General features: G+C 44.9%; 1 protein-coding gene across 1 annotated transcript in view; it reads right to left on the reverse strand.

Annotated features, from left to right (window-relative positions):
* The window catches only part of SVEP1 (sushi, von Willebrand factor type A, EGF and pentraxin domain containing 1), a 570,842-nt gene that overhangs the window by 44,900 nt on the left and 506,057 nt on the right, over nt 1–19,885 (reverse strand). The window contains exon 46 of the mRNA XM_075316174.1: nt 14,579–14,749. Within this exon, the coding sequence (XP_075172289.1) occupies nt 14,579–14,749 (171 nt within the window). The remainder of the gene's footprint in view (nt 1–14,578; nt 14,750–19,885) is intronic.

Genomic DNA, 19,885 nt, shown 5'->3' on the forward strand with positions numbered 1-19,885 from the left:
CATTAAAAAAATTATGAAAAGCATTTTGGGCTCCAACCATAATGTTCCTTCCATCATGCCTCCCTTTTGGAATGAGGCATTGATGTTGGTGTGCAGAGTTCCATTACCTTTCAACCTGGCATTCTGCTTTTATGCAAAAAAGTTTTCTATCCATAGAATTAATTTTACCCAACGCATTGTAGAACATTTAGGTTGTCTCAAGTAAACTTAAAATGGGCCAACATGTTTTTAAAAAGAGCAGCAGTTTCTCTCATAGTGTCCTTTAATGTAAACTATTTTTGTTCAGAGCTTTCCTAATTCTGGTTGCATACATTTATGGGTTTTTTTTGATACAGGTAAAATATATCTTTGTACCGTGTTAGCCAGTAGAGATAAAAGAAAGTTTGTTTAAAAGAACTGAGCGTCCTCAGTAGTTGATACCTTTTAATGGCTAACTGAAAAGATGGTAATAATAGCAAGTTTTCGACACTACTCAGGTCTCTTCATTAGGCATGGTATAACACAAAATTTGAAGAGTCACATATTTATACACAACAGGACATAGAATAGTGCAGTAAAAAAAAAACAAAAAAAAATAAGTTATGTGAAGCAGAACTATCAGTATGGCAAGGGGGCAAACTGTAGTCATAAATATTGTTGTAGTTCATAGATAAACAGTGTGAAAGTTTTATTGTCCTCTGATTGGGGTGTCTGGTCCATGCTGTGATGCCCCCAGATGATCTGAGGAACACATTTCTTAATTGATGTAAAAAGACATAAATCCATATAACACATTCTTTCCTGCTCTGAATGTGTCAAAGGTCATCATAAGTTTGTATTCCAGGACAAGGATGAATTCTCACCACCACACAATTAGAGAAAAAAGGATGGATCTACCTGTTTGGCAAACATTTTTGTAACCCAGACCACAGCATCATGGACATGAAATTGCTGGTATTGAAAAGAAATTTCAAGTCCCAAAGAGATAGGAGAGTCTGGGAATACAAACTTATGATGACCTTTGACACAATCAGAGCAGGAATGAATGTGTCACATGGATTTATGTCTTTTTACATCAATTAAGAATTGTGTTCCTCAGACCATCTGGGGGCATCACAGCCCGGACCAGACACCCCAATCAGAGGACAATAAAACTTTCACACTGCTTATCTATGAACTACAACAATATTTATGGTCACAACAGTTTGCTCCCTTGCCATAGTGATAGTTCTGCTTCACATAACTTGTTTTTTTTTTCTTTTTTTTACTGCACTATTCTATGTCCTGTTGTGTATAAATATGTGACTCTTCAGATTTTGTGTTATACCATGCCTGATGAAGTGACCTGAGTAGTCTGGAAAGCTTGCTATTATTACCATCTTTTCAGTTAGCCATTAAAAGGTATCAACTACTGAGGACTCTCAGTTCTTTTAAACAAACTGTTTTTTTTTTTACAATCTGAATAAGTCTTTAATACAGTTTTGTTATTGCCCTTAAGCTGTTTCTCACCTCTTTCATGATTTCCTATTGTGGATTCACAGTAACCTTAACACCTTGCGACAATGGAGTGTATAGTTAAGTGGTATTGCGGCTTACTGACTGATACAGGCTCACAAGCTGAGCCTACAAATTTTCCAGAAAATGATGGTTGTTATATTTAGCCATCATCTGCCTCTAACTAACACTCCATGTGCAGCTATTAACATGTTAAAGGTGTTATTTGGGACATTCTTTTTTTTCCACTGCGGGCCTAAGTAAGGACTAATAATCAGACAGTAGGTAACTACCAACCTGTTCTATCTGCCACCAACTCAAAGCTGTCACATATCCCTCCTGACGGCGATTCTACAGTTTCTGCTGATGTCACATTGACATAGCAGCTTCTTATTTTCCACTCTGCTCTGTTGATGGAGTGTGACTGCCAATGTCATCCTGATTGACAGCCAACTCCCCATTGCCTAAATGCAGAGAGCCAATCAGTATGACATCAACAATAACACTACATCAACATAGCAGACCGGAAGAACAGCTGCCCTTTCGACATGAAGCTGCAGATTCAAAAGCAGAAGTAGTCCATGAACGCTCTGAGCCAGCGTTGGGTAGAACAAGCAGGCAGTTAGCAAATACCTGCTTGTTACTTCTTCAGCCCATCTAAAAAAAAATAAAATAGCCTCTGATAACTCTCCACTGATGCGATCATGGGGTGCAGGTGGGTTGCCATGACAGCCGCTGCTGGACTGTCGCATTGTGGGTCATGGCCATGCCCTAAGTTCGACAATCTGGCAGAACTTTCACTGAGGGCAGTGGGGGAGCCCCCAGCGTGGCCTCAGCCGAGCTGACTGCTGGATTGTCGGATTGCGGGTCACGGTCATGGCTGATCCAGGATAGCTGCAGGGTACTGGTGTTTATAGACCTCGTCCAAGGATTCAACAACTAGGGGGCCATATAGACATACACAGCAGGCCATTGATAAGGAATCCAGGTTTCAGATGCCACCATATTCAACCCCACCAGCTCGACCTTGGGAAGAAGAACGGAGTGTACATACAGCTTCAACTTGAAATGGCAAATACAACAGCTGTGCCAGAGTCACAGATCCAATACAGGGCCACTGACACCCTATTGGATTTGATCCTGGAATTGGTCCGTTGGGATGCTCAGAACATTATGGGGGTTAACAAAGACCCTGACAAGGTTGACACAGACGAATTAAACTGCTTACATGATCAACGATCATGTATCTGTCTGCAATCAACAACCCAGTCCCTAGCAATCTGAATCAAAGAGTTATTGGCCAAATTGGGGCCTGAAGCCTCAAGTGAGGTGAGGGCTTGTGTTCTGAAATCAGTTTTGGGAGTTCCAGTTCCCTTATTAACAGCCACTCGAGCAGGATTATCCCACTACCCAGCAGAAAGCTCCACCAGGACAAAGGTTTACAAACAGGGCCCATGACTTGTCCAATCCAAGGTGCTGTTATACATGCAGGCACCGTGGATATATGGACAAAGATTGTCTCCAAAGCTGGGGCCCCATGTCTGAAGCCTATCTGCTGGCCCAGCTGGTCAATGTCTGCCAAGACAAGCCATCAGGGTCTGAGGGATGCTACCCCGGGATACACCAGTCATGGAGGAAGTGATATACCCGGTTGAACACCCCAACCTATCCCACCTGAACTCGATCACCCCTTTGAACCCATCAAGGTAATTTACATACAGGCCCAGGGACTTTGACACATTGGGTCTTTCATAACCCTGGTCAGCCCAGATATTGTTCCACCAGAACACCCTTTACTAGGTCACCAAATGACTATCTACCTGGCTGGCGGCCAGCGTTTGGACATCCCTCTGGCACGTGTGTAGTTGGACTGTGGTAGCAACCAGGCAGAGATTGGAGTGGGGCTCATGGGGAGGGGGGCATCCCACACCTGTTATTTTGGGGGATGACCTACAACAAGGACTATCCAGCCAGTCTGTCACAGCCATCACCCACAACCAAGCTAACAGCACCCTGATGCAGTTCCTTTTGCCACCACAGCCTCCATCATCCTCCTCTGAACCGACGAGTACACCTAACCCTTTGGCCATTGACTGAGGGTAGATAGATTGTGAGGAGTTTAGAGAGGCACAACTCACATACCCTACGTTTGAGCTTGTCCACAATGTGGCTGTCTGACCTGTGGGAGAAAATTAGACGGAGGTGTATAGATAGAAGCCTCTGTTGCTGACCTCACCACCAAAAGGGCAAAGATCATGGAAATGCCAGCAGACTGTCCCAACAAGAGGAGATGGATGGTCGGAGGTCTATCACATCTGACAGACCCGTTAACAGTGATCCAGTAGTTTTTCAGCGCTAATTAAGAATGTAGAGGCATCAGCGTCTGGCCACTTTTGTGTAGATGCAGTGTTCCTTTGTTCGAATAATCAAGAAAAGTTAGCAATTGTTTCATGTCATACAGACCAGAGCCCCATTGACTGTTAAATATGGATTTCCTCAGCCCTGTTAACTACATCAATAAGAGGAAAATTATGCAATCGGATTGAACTAGCTACCAATGAAAGAACAGCCATCTCCTACCAATCCTGTAAGACACAATACCCTGAAATGAAAACTGAGCGGTATAAAAAGGGCCTTGCGCCTGTCAATATCATCAGCTATAGGAATTCAGCCTAGGATCCATGGTTCCAGCTAGAGGATCACAGAATTGCTTCACTGCTCAACACTGAGCCCACAATTTTGCTTGGAGAACCCTGGTTGGGACAATTCAGTCGCCTGGCTACATAGCTTGCTGTGCTCGGTCAGATTCCTGAGATTACCGCTATCTCCTCTCAGTGGATGTCTGCCAAAAATGGGGTGCTGCTGGCTAGGATAGTTGGCTCTGGAAGCACTGAATTCACAAAGATTCTAATCTCTGGTGAACTAGTGGAAGGGTAAGACTCTGTCGCTTGTACCATCTTGTGTTCTTGCTGTTAATGTACAATATGTTTTTGCCTGTTGGTGAAACAATAAAGTCTTACAATGTATGGTTCCCTTACCTTGTGTTGTCTGAGTAGTGGTCTAACCACAGGGAAGGAGTGTGAGCATTTAGTGCTATAAATCCTTGTCCATGTGGTCTTTCTGAAGACAGCCAACCAGAGGACAAGAGCACCCACTGACCCTCATGTCTCCCCATAGAACATGAATTTTAAAACCTAGACAACACCCCTTAAAGGAAGTCAGTTACCATGTTTTTAACACCTAATCTGAGAGCATCATAATGTAGGTGTTTCACTTAAGGCCACGTCACACTAAGCAACATCGCTAGCAACATCGCTGCTAAGGAACAACTTTTGTGACGTAGCAGCGATGTTGCTAGCGATGTTGCTGTGTGTGACATCCAGCAACAACCTGGTCCCTGCTGTGAGGTCGCTGGTTGTTGCTGAATGTCCTGGGCCATTTTTTAGTTGTTGCTCTCCCGCTGTGAAGCACACATCGCTGTGTGTGACAGCGACAGAGCAACAACTAAATGTGCAGGCAGCAGGAGCCGGCTTCTGTGGATGCTGGTAACAACGGTAAACATCGGGTAACCAAGAAGCCCTTACCTTGGTTACCCGATATTTACCTTCGTTACCAGCGTCCGCCGCTCTCACGCTGTCAGTGCCGGCTCCCTGCTCTCTGCACACGTAGCCACAGTACACATCGGGTAATTAACCCGATGTGTACTGTGGCTGGGTGTGCAGGGAGCCAGCGCTAAGTGGTGTGCGCTGGTAACCAAGGTAAATATCGGATTGGTTACCCGATATTATCTTAGTTACCAAGCGCAGCAAGCTTCCACGCGGCGCTGCTGGCTGGGGGCTGGTCACTGGTTGCTGGTGAGATCTGCCTGTGTGACAGCTCACCAGCAACCCGTGTAGCGACGCTCCAGCGATCCCTGCCAGGTCAGGTTGCTGGTGGGATCGCTGGAGCGTCGCTTAGTGTGACATCTCACCCGCGACCTCCTAGCAACTTACCAGCGATCCCTATCAGGTTGTATCGTTGTTGGGATCGCTGGTAAGTTGTTTAGTGTGACTGAGCCTTTACTGGGCTGCTTAGTATAGTTTAGTTAAAATCCCTGTTTAATCAGCAGTAGATTATCATTAGATAACTACTTGGCCTGCTGCCAGGTAATCCAGCATATTCATTAGCTCTGTATAACTGCTAAATCTGTAGCAGAGAAAACATAGATTTTATCAAAATGACAGTACACAGCTCAGTAAGTGGCACATGGCTGGAACCAGGGTCTTTATTTCTACAGTATGTTGCTCTCAGGTGGTAGAGCAAAAACCTGTTCACAGATTCACTTTAAGCTGAAATATAACTTATAATCTATGATTAGGTTTTGTCTAGGGATTAGCAAAACCAAACTGTAAAGCTCAAGGTCCATACTGGACACAAGGCTTTTGACTGTACGTCTGGTTCGTGATCGGGTTTGTCACCCGAAGAAAACTTGTTGAAAGATTGCAGACCAGCCAATCAGCAAGCTTTCAGGCTGTGGGTACTTCTGGAGCCAACGCAGCAATGCAAGTATTGGCATGGCTGTGGTTGACAGGCGCAAACCGTGGCTCGGCCTGCATAAAGGCCCGGTGTCATTTTGCCTTGACTGGAATAAGAAGAATACCCTGTTGGAGTGAGGGACACGGATAGGTGCAGCTGGGAAAAAAACAAATACATTGTCGGTATAGGACACTGTAGGAGTGATGGACAGTGATATGTACATGTAAATCAAATCAAATACAGCACTGCATCATGCAGTTTTGCGTAGTGGTCAAAAACAGCAGTCTACAGGCAGTGTCGTCTAATAGCTCAATCTAGCAAAAATTGTGTTTTCCAGCATGTCTTGCTATGTGAATATGCTGAAACCTTATAGTACGTTGCAACACACAGGTTTGAGTAGCGGTAAAAAATAGCAGTACAAAGGCAGTGTAATCTATTAGCTCAATCTAGTAAAAACCAGAGTTCTTTTCATTGTGCCTTGGTGTGTGAATATCTCTGAAACCTTAATGTGCATTGGATCATGCAACTTTGCATAACAGTACAAAACAGCAGCATACAGGCAGTGCAATCTGTTAGCTTAATATAGCAAAAATCTGAGGGTTTTTTTCCAGCATTCTTTGCTGTGTAAATATCTCTGAAACCTTATAGTATGCTGCATCTAGCAGCTGGGAGTAGCAGTGCAAAACAGCAACAAACAGTGTAATCTATTAGTGGCCATAGCACCACTAAACCCCAAAATGGAAACAAAGTCTTATTCCATTTTTCAAATCAGTTGTATTTAGACATAGCTGTCTGCTTTGAACAATATTTTTTTCAACAAAAATGCTTCAGATTCCCGGGATAGACACTGAGCAGAATGGATGAACCGCTTTAAGTCTAAATGGCTGGGACTGATAGTAGCAAGTCTAGCTTGTATACCTCCATCTTGATTCCAAAGCCAACTATGAGCTTTTTAAATGCAGCAACTAGACTGTGCACCACTGGAGCAGAAAATTGGCTCCTATGTAGGAACTGTTAAAACGGGTAGTCCAAGAATTGGTGCCATGCTGAAAGCACAGAGATGGCACCTGAAGAGCATGGGCATCTTTTGTCAATGTCACCCTCTTGAAAATGAGCAAAGCAGTGGGAACCTCAACAAGTCAGGCACCTGTCACTTATAGTTTTTGAGCACTCTATTGAATGGGTTCCATGGCCCATCTCTGTTTTAATTGGGTGCTGTGTGGTGGATCTTGGGTAATGAGAGCTGTGAGGGTCAACAGGCTGTTTCAGGTCCTTATTTACAATTCGGTTGCCTGTTGGTGATCGTTGTCAATCTTGGCTGTGTGGGTGACCTGGGAATATAGGCTATATAGGGGCATTATTTGTTAGAGTAGTTGCTCTGTGGGTAAACTATGTCAATGTTTTATGTCTGCCTACTTTGAACAATATTTTTTTCAAAATAAATACTTCGGATTCCCGGGATAGACACTGAGCAGCATGTGTGAGCCGCTTCAAATCTTTATGGCTGGGACTGGCAGTAGCAAATCTAGCTGGCAGATTGCCAGCTCGATCACAAATTCAACTACTGTTCTGTGAGGGTACCCTTCCAATCTTGTCTGTGATTGTGAAATGTGAAAACAGGGTTGGCAGGGTGTAATGTAATGTGGGCTTGCACCTTAGGTGGAAACTGTTTTAGCACATGACATAACACCACCAAGGATTAGTGCACATTTCTCTGTCCTTGCTTCCTCCTCCTTCTCCACTTGGTCCACCTCCTCCTCATCCGGTCAGTGTAACACATGCACGACCAACCTCAGCTCAACCCAGCCAGAGGGAAAGAACAGCAGGCTGTTTGGGGTTCAAATTCACCACTGAGCTTGAGCTGTGGATGAACTTCTTATGGACCTTTTTAAAATTGTTGCTCTGTGGGGCAACTTTGCCTATTTTGACTGTGAGTGTGAACTGGGAACACAGACTACATAGGGCAAATTTGTTAAACTTGTTGTCCTGTGGGGGAAGTCTGGCAATTTTGACTATGTGGGTGAACTGGGAATTCAGGCTCTGTAATGGCTCTTTTTGAAATTGTTGGTCTGCTGAGAATCTCTGTAATCAATCTATGTGGGGGTCATTGTTAAAATTGTTAGTTTCTTCATTTACTTGCTATGCAACTGTGACGCCATAGACCCCAGGGGTCACAGGTAATAACATCTACCACATACACACACACCCCCATCCCCTGTGAGGTCACACACATGTCACCCGAAAGGGAGACCTGATGCCTCCCTCAGGGCGAGTAGAGCACACCAGGTGGGCGGAGTCAGGCGGAAAGACACGCCCACTGAGTACACTACTGTCCTGGGGCAGGAAGTTCAAACAGAACAAGTTTAGTTTTTGGAGTTGACAGTGAGTGGTAGAGGAGCAGCTCTCAGAGACCCGGGTAGGAGACTGGGCCCCTTTGAGAACGTCAGGCAGGCAGACGGTGGTGGCCGTCTGCAGGAGTACTGGTACAGCAACCGGTGAAACCGTACGGACCGGGCCTGGGTTGGAGCCCGCTGATCCCGAACCGGGGAGTCAACCGTATACCGGAGCACCAACAGGAGGGTACTCAGACCCCGTCCTAGCTTAGAAGCCACTGAGTATGGGCAAATTGACTGATTGCTGGCCGGACCTCACAGGTTCATCCACACCCAAAGTCCCGAAGAAGGCAAAAGCCCACCGAGACCGGGTGAGTGCCACTGCCAAGGGCCAAACACCCGACGAGCCAGCGCCTGCGGGCAACCGAGGGCTCCTCCGGCAGCTCAACGCAGGGGGGCCGAAACACAAACATCCAGAGGTGCACGGGAAAAGGGGCCACCATCAACCCCACAGGGGACATCAGCAGCCGGCCGCGGGGACCGACCACTTCCGAACTTTGGTTTACCAGTGACTCTGAGTGTGAATTAATCGTGAGTACACCAGTGCCATCCGGGCACGATGCTACACCGCGGCACGGCGCCCTGTACCCCGACGACAACATCACCCCTTCCAGTCCCCCCACCGGGGACCCTGGGACACACCGCCCCTACCCAAGGAGGGGCTAACATCTCAGCTGCGGCCACAACACCGATCCCGGACGAGCCCGCCATCACCTCAGCCGCAGCGGTGGTGCATCCCCCATCACCACGATCCCTTAACAAGAGCGACGTGGCCCCCGGTCGGGAGGCGCTCATGCCACCAAGAACCCGAGCTTGGACCTCGAGCGTCTTGGCCCGAGCAAGCGGAGGAAGCGGCCGGGCCCCTCTCAGGGCGGTACACAACCATTTGCCATGGTGACAGAAGCCCTTTAAGTCATTTACCGATCCACATTTGTTTGCAGGACAATTGGCATGTGCTTACCCCCATTTAGGTTCCTTTTGTAGCCTCCTAGCCCTTACTACAACCATTTTACAGCCAGCAACTTTGGCTCTGCATTGACCTCTATGGAGTTCGTTGTTCAGGGTCAAAATCAGGGTCAAGTTCGGCCCCCGAACCCATTTTTTTTTTTGTCCACGCTGGTTCGGTAAACCCAAATATCCTCGCGTTCACTCATCACTAGTTTTGTCCACAGCTGCATTAGGTGGACAAGGCCAACAATATTTAAGAAGCCATCTCACAATGTTATTTTTGCTACTCTAAACTCATTAAAGAGGTTTTCCCATGAATAAAGTTAATTTTAAAGAAAGTTTATTTTAATCAATAGATTTTGTAATAATAATAATTTTCACAAATGGATGTGTTTAAAAAAATGTTCCTTTGCTGAGATAATATTACAGATACAGTATGTCCCTGCTATGTACTGTGTAATGGCCGTGTCTGACTGTACAGGGACATGGTCAGATCATACCACATCTCCTGGGCAAGGGAGGGCACAACAGTCAGACACATCCATTACACAGTACTTAGCAGGGGCACATATATAAGATTATCTCACTACAGGAACATTTTTTTTTTTTTAAACACATCCAAATGTGGAAATTATTATTCCAAGATTTACTGATTAAAAGCAACTTTGTGCATGCCACAACCCCTTTAAGTATCTCAGACAATAAATGTTTTTTTTTATTATACCTTTTATCATTTATGCACATTCTCCAATACAAAATATGAAATTGCTCTCCAAAGATCAATCATTTTTCCTGTTGCCTGTTCCTTTCAGCCGTATATACACTTTGTAAAGGAAATATGATTTTTATGTGATGCAGTTATCATTTATATTGAGCTGAAATTTGCCGGGATATTTTTACTGAATGATTTACAAACGATTAAACGCTTTTTACGCTATCTTGTGGAATCAAATGCAAATATAAAAATGACTTTAGCAATAAAAGCTAATATTAGGTTAACAGCAGCAAGTGCATTATGCATAAGAATGAGATAAATGGTAAATTATACCCTAAAAGCCATCCTAGATTGTTGCTATAAGTATAAGCAGGTACAATGTCACTAATGTTTACTAAGAGCTATTCTGTACTTTTCATTGTTGCCGGGCTATGAAAATCTCTAGATCAAAAAGCTATTTTTCATTCTGACTCTAGTGAAATAGTTGGTACTTTTCAATTGATCATATATAATTTCTTTTTTATGATTTTATTTGTTGATTGAATTCTAATAATGTGACAATGTATGAGTAGCGAGCGTTCCTACAGATAAGTACTATTACTGTGAGCACGATGAAGCATCGAGAGGAAGGTCCAATCTGCAGTGCATCACCCATTGAATGCACAAGATTAAAAATGGCTATACCCTAAATAATTTGGGCAACCTGAAAGGAAGGCAAGGCAGTACTATAGGGCAGACAAAGCCCATGACAATATGGAGGGTGGGAGTGCAGGGGTTAATAATGGGATGGTGCAGAGGTGCAGGGGAGAGTAGCTAATTGGTAGAGGAGTCAGGGGGATGGGTTAAAGTGGGGGGATATAAAAGGGGGAGGAGGAGAAATGTACCTCTTCTTTGGATCCGGAATCGATTTCTCCAAAACAGGTAACAATGGCTGACCTATCCGCCCTGTTGGAACTGTTGAGTGCTGGCACGGTGGTTCATTGGGCCCGGGCTGTGCAGGATCAGCCGAAGCATTACTCACCAGATGGGGGGAGGAGGGAGGACCACAGATCCAAAAGCCTCATCAGCGAATTTCTGGGGCTGGAGGGGTGTTGCTGGTATGTTCCGGATCCCGCTATCTCAGGACAAGATGGAAGGCCCTTCCACTGTATTACGTTTTCATAGGATAGAAATTGACACGGTAAAGATGGAATGCAGGTTGCCAGTGGAGAAATTGTGAGACCTGCGTTCACCTGTGGAGGCATTGCTTTGGGCAAAAAAGGTTCGGGTAAAGGTGGTCTAATCATTGTTGGGGAAATTGAATTCTGCATGTTGGATTATGACAATGGTTCCGATGTTTTCCAGGCTGCTGTCATTGGCTTTGTTCTGGAAATTGTCCCCACATAATTTTATTAACAAGAAAATTAAGGTGGATTTGAGTATTTGGTTGACATTTTTGAGGTATGACAATGATCGGACGCTATGGGTGTCCAATGATTATCTGCAGCTGTTTACAGATGCATCTGCAGTGCTTTGCTTTTGGGGCATTTTTTCGTGAGCATCGGTCCGCAGGGCAGTGGCCTGTTGAGTGGCAGGTAGTGGCTTGAAGAAGAATTTGGCACTGTTGGAGATTTTTCCAATCTTGGTAGCTGTGGAGCTGTGAGGCGAAACACATTCCAGATGTGTTCAATGAGGCGGCTGATGTGCCAACCAGTTTTTAGTTTTGCAGGTTCCAGAATTTGGTCCCGGGGCAGACGACGTGGGAGCGGAGTGTCCCGGATGGCTGTAGGATCTGGTAACGGTTTAGTTTTTTACTTGATCAGATGGTCGGTGGCTGAGGTTACTTGATGCCGATATCAGAAAGTTTTTGCAAAATGGGGGGATTTTGTCACTATGCAGAGTGTGGTTCTAGCTATTAGATAGGGTTCTTTTAGTGTTGTCATTTATGGGCTGTGATTTTGGGGCTCGGCGGTCAGCATCGGCGGTGTCACAGTGTTTAACCTTCCTATTCAAGATGCAAGGTGTGAGGAATGCAGCAAGGGATTTTTTGTTGCACCAGGCGCTGAAAGGCATTCATAGGGGCCTGCATAGCAGCCATAAAAGAAGGCCTACCTCTTTTGAGTTGTTGGGCAGAATGTTGATCTGCTTGATGTCAATTTGTTTTTTGGGTTTTGGGGTGGATTTGCTGTCAGCGGCATTTGTATAGGCATTTTGCCTTTTGGATTAGTGAATGGGTCAGCCCACCCAGGAAGGCAGTGGGGGGGGGGCTTTTTGTTGAGCAATATTAGTTTTGCTGAAGATAGGGTGGAGTTCCTGTTGCGGCATTCCAAAACCAGGTGGCTGGGGGAGATTGGTGGTTGTTTATGCGATTCCAATCCTGTTATGTCCTGTGTGCTTTGTTCATCATTTTTTGAGAGTCTGCGGGGGTTGCCCTGGGGCGTTATTGAGTATAAGGATGGGTCCTTGTTTTTAAAGTTTCAGTTTGTGGCAATATTGAAGAATTGTCTGTTGCAGCTTAGTGAACTGCTGGGGGAGAACGTGTCGCATTCGTTTCAGATTGGTGCGGCAACCGAGGTTTCGCAGTGGGAGCTGGGTGATGATGTGGTGTGCAGGATTGAGAGATGGGAGTTGTGCTGATTCAGATCTTATGTTCGCCATCAAATGTTGTCAGCCTGATGGTGTTTTGGTAGGTGGGCAATTGTTGTTCAGTTGCTTACATGCGGGTGTTGTGTTATTGTGGCGGTAATTGTTTTGTTTCATCGTAGGTGCTTGCCTGATATGGATCCTGGGGCACTCATATGTGTTCTGGGGAGCTTTGCGTGCTAACATACGTCCGAGGGGCCAGCAACTTGGGAAGGAGAGCTCTGCATCGATGATCAGGTGGATCGGTGTTCGTGGAATGAAATGGGTAGGGTGCTCCCTGAAATATTGTATTACACCAGAGTGGATCGGGCACCAGGCATGCTGGTCCTTCATGTCGGTGGTAATGATTTGGGGGTCGGTCATCCCGAGAGTTAATTAGGGACATGGAGTTTCATCTGTTGTGCTTATGGGTGTTATTTCTGGGTTTGATCATTGTTTGGTTAGATATATTGGCCCGTCTTACCTGGAAATATGCGAGCTTGGTGGAATGCATTAACAAGATGCGGATCAAGATTAATAAAATTGTGGAGCACATTATGGTGAAGAATTGTGGTCTGGGGATTAGACATGTTAGAGAAACCATCGCAACAATATATGGATGGAGAACATTTTAATGCAATTGGCATGGATCTGTGGACGTTGGGCTTCTGAGATGGAGTTGAGCAAGCATGTTTGGTGTTTGGCGGGTCCAGGCCCCGTAAGGTGTCATATGGTCTGGACTTTGACAAAGGTTGGTCAAGTTCAGAGGCTGGTTTTAGTGGCACTGATGCTGGTGGTAGGAAGTCACTGTTGCGGAATGGTGGCCTCCGGCACAGGCTGTGGTAACCTGTAGGCATAGGTCCTGCAGGATTGAGGTATCAACTAAGGGGATGTTAATACCTCACCACAGGCTGATGGACACAGCCAGGGGATAGGGGTAAGGGTTTAGGTTTTGCATCTCGGATGGACCTGTCAGATGTTATGTATATATTTGTGTTATTTATGTTTGATGTTATGATGGTAAAGGGGGCGGCACTCTTGGGTCGCCAGGTATTGTTACGTGATTATTTAATAAAAGGCTGCTGTTGTGGCCATTTAACCCAAGTCACTGCAGTGTGTGTTTGTGTGTGTGTGTGTGTCTTTATTAAAGGGGTACCAGGTTGCAGTGTGGGTACCAGTTTAAGAGAACGGGATATCCCTCCTAAGTGTTCATGGACGATGAAGACCAATTTACGTATTGATACGCTGTTTTATCTCAACTGTCTCATCATCCTCTAAGTCGACTACCTTCAAAATCTAACCATTAATCACAAGTCTTTTAAAAAATGGCTATTTGAAACCCCAAATTCAGATGGACAGATTTATACCAGTTCTAAATTTCTATGCAATGGCCTCACTTCAGCGGTGGACACCGCAAGGTTAAGAGAAGCGCCAGTCTCTCCCAGGATACCTCTCACTAAATCACCTCTACACACTGAGGAAGGTCTGCTAATTACCAAAACGTTTTTGCTATTCAGTGTTTGGGAATGAAAATTCACCTTCTTTGCATCAAGATTTGAGTGCCAATTTGTTTTTGTCATGTATCTAAAATGGCTGCCAGCTTCCTCAATAGACTCTATTTTCTTATGTCTGAGAAACTCCCCTGCTGTGGGCTGGACCATCCACAAGTTGGCGAGGGGATGCCATGGGATGGGGTCCATAGAGATAGCTGGAAGCCATTTTGCATAAATGAATAGAAGACCTAAAATCTGAGAGGAATCTAACCAGAAAGTATAAAAGGAAAGCACAAGTTATTTTAGTTAGGTGTTATAAATTTATTGTGACATTTATATTGCGAGTAGGAGTGTCACTTTAAATAACTATACTAAAAAATGAAGAAATTATATAGTTGACAATTTACAAAATATTTTTATTACATTGAATTGTAAAGTACCTTTGCAGGAAGGTGGCGTGGTCCAGGTCTGATTTTCCAAACAAACACTCCTAAATGATTCCTCTAACATATAACCACTGTAACAAGAATATGTCACCATGTCTCCATAATGATGAAACAATCCTCGGACAATTGCATTTTGCACATGAATAGGAGGACCACAAGATATTTCTAAAAAAAGAAGTGCAAAAAATCCTTAAGCTCTACTCATTAAAGTAACATCATCATTAAAATAGTCATTGCTATGCACAGTAAGTAGGTGTACAGCGGGAAAAATAAAACTTATACACGCCAGCAATTTTCTAAATATATTTCTAAAGGTGCTATTACCATGAATCTCACCAAATGTTGGTAACAACTCATCCAATTAACACAGGCACATAAATCAAACCATAGATGTCCATAAATTTAGTGTTGTGTAGTTGTGCCGCCGCCGCGACAGCCGACGGGCTGCTCGGACCCGGATCCAAAGTGGCTCGAGGGGTCTCTGGATCCGAGGCGGGGTCGCGCGGCTACCCAGAATGAAAAGGGGCAATTTTTTAAGTCGTGAATGGGATAATGTTCGTGACGCCACCCACGGTGTGTGGTAACGTGAGGGACCACCGCTGCCGTTTAGAGGGGAGCCCGGGGACGATGGTGCGGCAGCTCGAGATGTTAACCCCTCCGTGGGTAGGAGGAGTGGTGTCCCAGGACTCGGTGATGGAGGGAGTGGGGAACCCGTCGGGGATGAAGGGATATCGGGTACTCACACAGTCCAAAGTCACTGACGCTGACACCAGGTAAACCAAACTCTTGAATGCTCTGTCTTTTTTGGTTGAGCATGCTGGGTCCGTGCCCCTTAGGTGTTGCTGGTTGGCCTGAAGCCTTGTCCCTTGAGACTGTGTGTCCTTCGTATGGATCCCTTTCGCTTGGAAAAACTCGGGTCCCGCTCACCTGCATGGCTAGCAGGGTGAGCTTGCTCTCAGGGTTTACGCTTGGGATTTTCTGGACGGTTGTGGGAAGTCCTATCCCCCTCGTTGCGCTAGTACCCCGATTTTGGAGCGGGTGGGGAACAGTTCCTGAAGACTCCATTCCCATCGGGTTAATTATTGGGCTGCGTGAAGCTTCTTCCCAGCCTATGGTCCGCGTACCCCGTCGTGCCCTGGCCCCTGCCCGGTTGTAGCACAAGGCAGCCGGCCCGCTCTCTGCAGCAGCACCATGTCCCCTGTCACTACCCCCTGCGACCGGGGTTCCAGCTCCTTCTGGCCAGGCCAACGTCTGGCACCTGGGACGGGTACAGGAGCCCAGCTCCACAGCGTGACCTGTCCTGTCACCGCTGTCTCACTTCTCAACTACTACTCAACTGACATCTCTGCCCTCCCTCTTCCATCCCTCCATCTGGGTGGTGGTATTCACCTCAGGCTGCCCAATGGGTGTTTGGTGGGTGTGGTGCAGAGAGTTCCTCAGGATTTAGATACACCTGTTGGTAGCAACACCAAATTGACAGGACCCGTAACCAAGGAGGAGCGGGTACCATGCAGAAGGGCAGATTGCACGGCACCCTTGTGATGACCTGATAGGCCAAGGCGTCACATAATAATGAGAAATGACACAGGGAAAAAGTATTGAACACGCTTGCTAAGATATATTTAATACTTCATCGAAAAGCCTTTCTTGGTGATGACCGCTTCATAATGCGTCTTATATGGAGAAACTAGTTCCGCATATTGCTCAGATGTGATTTTGGACCATCCTTCTACACAAACACTCTTCAAATCCTCAAGGTTCCGTGGGCTCCTTCTATGAAGTCTGAACTTTAGTTTCTTACATAAATTATCTATTGGATTCAGTTCAGGTGATTGGCTGGGCCATTTTAGTAGCTTTATTTTTTTCTCTGAAACCAATGGAGAGTTTCCTTGGCTGTGTGTTTGGGATCATTGTCTAGTTGAAATATCCACCCTTGTTTCAACTTAATTTGTCCATTCATCCTTCCTTCAGTTATTTGACATCTACCAGTGCCATATGCTGAAAAACAACCCCACACCATGATATTCCCACCTCCAAACTTCTTTTTTGGGGTGGGGGGGGGGGGGTGATATGCAATGCCTTTTGACCTCCAAACATGGTATGTAATAAGGCATCCGAAGAATTCAATTTTGGGGTCATCTGACCAGACTATTTTCTCACAGTATTTCATAGGCTTTTCTAAATGTTATTGAGCAAACTTTAAAAGTGTTTGAACATGCTTTTTGTTCAGCAATGGAGACTTGTGTGGTGAGTGTGCATACAGGCCATGGAGGATGAGCGCATTACTTAACGTTTTCCTTGCAATACATGTAGATGTTGAATCCAGGTTTATCTGTACCTCTACAAAAGTTATTCTTGGCTCTTGGCAGCTCCTATTAATGCTTTTCTCTCCTGTGTCTGAAATCTTACTGGAATCATGTGGTCACCAATGGTTTATGGCCAAATATTGTTGTTTCCACTTCTGGCTTATGGTCCCAACAGTGCTATCTGAAACTTTCAGTAATTTAGAAATTCTTCTGTAACCAATGCTATGAGTATGTTTTGCAGCAATAAGGTTGTGAAGGTCTTTGTTACGACTGAGCCCTACCACTTACACAGGGATGAACAACACAGGAGAGATGTAATATCTGAAATAAACAGGTCCCTAATAAGATTAGAAGAAGCCATAAATCTGATCCTGATTTCTACCTCCCTGACCACAGAGGTTGGCACCCTTAGATAAGAAAATGGCACCCCCCTGTCAACGTGGGCTAACCCTGACTGACCTTAACCTCACCCCCAACTATAAATTAAAATCTAACACCAAACAACAATAACACAGGCAGAGGATGAGACACAGGGCTAAGAACATGTAAACACAGTCTTATAGGGAAGATGGAGGAAAACTGGAAAAACTCAAAAAAATTATTGAATACGCGGAACGCACCCAAATCCCAAATGTAACAAAAAGGGAAGGATACTGGGAAGGGAAACTCACAAACAAACTACAGGGAAAAGCAAAAGAGAGCTGGCATTCAACTCATATAGCCAGCAATAAAGGTATATGCATAGTTTGTATAAATAACCTCTCTCAAGATGTAATTGGTCAAACAAAGTGAGTAAGTGAAAACACCTAAATGGAAGTTAAACAGAAGAAAAATAAAAGACAAAAGAACTATCAGCATTTGTATAGACAATAAACAGGCTATGGTCCAACAGAGAGGGAAATGACCATAAACCCAAAGGTCACTGCATTAAGCCCTGGAGTTGAGCCATGAAAGCCTTGAGATAGCTCACTAGTTTTACCCATCATGAGCTATTTCTTGTTTGACACCTTGGCAATGATATTATTTTTCACTCACTGGCAGGATTTCATTCTAATTACTAATAGATATTAGTTTGTGTCATGTATTTCTTTGGCTTTTTACACATCTCTTTCTTCATGTGATAAATACTTTTTCCTTGTGTAATTTTTCATTATTACAAATTACTAAATGTATGGACATCTATGGTTTAATTTCAATGCCTATGTAGATTGGAAGGGTTGTTAGCGACATCTGGTGAGAAATTCATGTCAATAGATTCTTTAGAAATATATTTACTTAAAAATTGTTAACATGTTCAATATTTATTTCACTCACTGTATGTCTTAAGAGTCACCCTCTCTTTTTCCATTCATTTCTTACAAGTGTCACAATCCTGAAAGGTCCCAAAAGATAGGAACTCTGGTGAGTTGTATTACTAACTTTACCTGCATAGAGCAGCATCATTCTCCTTACTGTGTAGGAAAGATCAGTAAGTATGTAAACAAGAATGGTTAGCTATGTCTACTGTTAGATTTGAGGGGTCTGAGCTTCTTCGTTCGGCTTGGCAAACATGAGCATTACACTTAAAAGTCAGAGTTCAGTTTCCCATGAACACTGCGTTTCCGAAAATAAATTTGGATTCCACTGCAAAGGGATAGGAGCAAGGGCTTCATTCTTACCGAATCACCGAGGCAGCTGTCACACTGCTCCCATGGCCTCTTATTCTTCTTCCCGGGAAGATCACTAGACTCATACATATTCACTGCTTCTCCCGCTCACTGGCATCAGACACACCCCCACGCTGAGTGACAGTTGTCTGACAGCAACCAATCAGAGATGCCAGTGGGCGGGTCTATATCGTACAGTAAAGTACATAAATAATTTAAAAAAAAAGGTGTGTAATTACCCCAATTTTGATATCCAGTTAAAATAAAGCCTCAAGATGGTGGCTGCTATTCTCATACTGGGGAGGCCTATGGTTATCAGGTCAGCCCCCCCATCCTAAAAATGTAAGCTTGCAGCTTCCTGGAATTGCTGAATATATTAGATGCAACAGTCCCGGCAAATTACCCGACTCTTCCCGCTTGCCCTGGTGTGGTGGCAATCGGGGTAATAAGGAAATGATGACAGCCCCCAGGTGACACTAAGCCATGGCAAGCATCAATGAAACACCCCCATCGCGATTCTGTAAGTGAAATGAAATAAACCAAAACATCCAAAAAATCCTTTGAAATAAAACAAAAAAAGCCCCCTCTTTCACCACTTTATCAACCCCAAAAACACTCCTTAAGGTCCGACGCAATCCACACGAGGTCCTACAATGCTTCCAGCACTGATACATCTGACAACCACAGCGAGCGGCCATAGAGCATGACTGCCCACTGTGAGGTTTAGGCCGCGACTGAAGTGAGCCACGAAATCAGCGGTGATGTCACTCTGGTAATTTGTGGTAACAGGTGGAGGACTCCAGCTCTTGCCACGGCTAACGTGAGTGACGTCACTGCTGATTGTGTGGCTCACTTCAGTCACGGCCTTTACTTCCTAGCGGGCAATCATGCTCTACAGCTGCTCGCTGTGATTGTCAGATGTAGCAGATCAGTTGTGGTAAATCCCAGTGGCTAGAAGGACGTTGGGCGTGACCAGCTTGGTTATTGGCGTGAACGGCTTCATTGGTGGGTGTGGTGATGTATCCTCCTGTCCACTATAATCATTCAATGGAGGACACACCCTTGCACCCTCCCATTTGGGGTCTTACACCCAGACCCTACTTCTATTATAATCAACTCCATGCCCACGTGGACTTAAAAAAATAATGTTGCTTCCCTGTATCAGCTGTATTAGCGATTGCTCTGCCCTTTCAGGTCACATGGACATGACATCAGCAAAGGTCCTTCTAGCTACTCGGATTTAGATGTTAACGTAGCAAATGTTGTAGTCGCGGACCCAGAAGCAACAGCATCGCCGTGAACAGCATCGCCTTGAACAGCATCGCTAGAGACAGGTGAGTATCCAGCAG

The sequence above is a fragment of the Anomaloglossus baeobatrachus genome, chromosome 1, assembly GCF_048569485.1.
Source record: "Anomaloglossus baeobatrachus isolate aAnoBae1 chromosome 1, aAnoBae1.hap1, whole genome shotgun sequence".
Lineage (NCBI taxonomy): Eukaryota > Metazoa > Chordata > Amphibia > Anura > Aromobatidae > Anomaloglossus > Anomaloglossus baeobatrachus.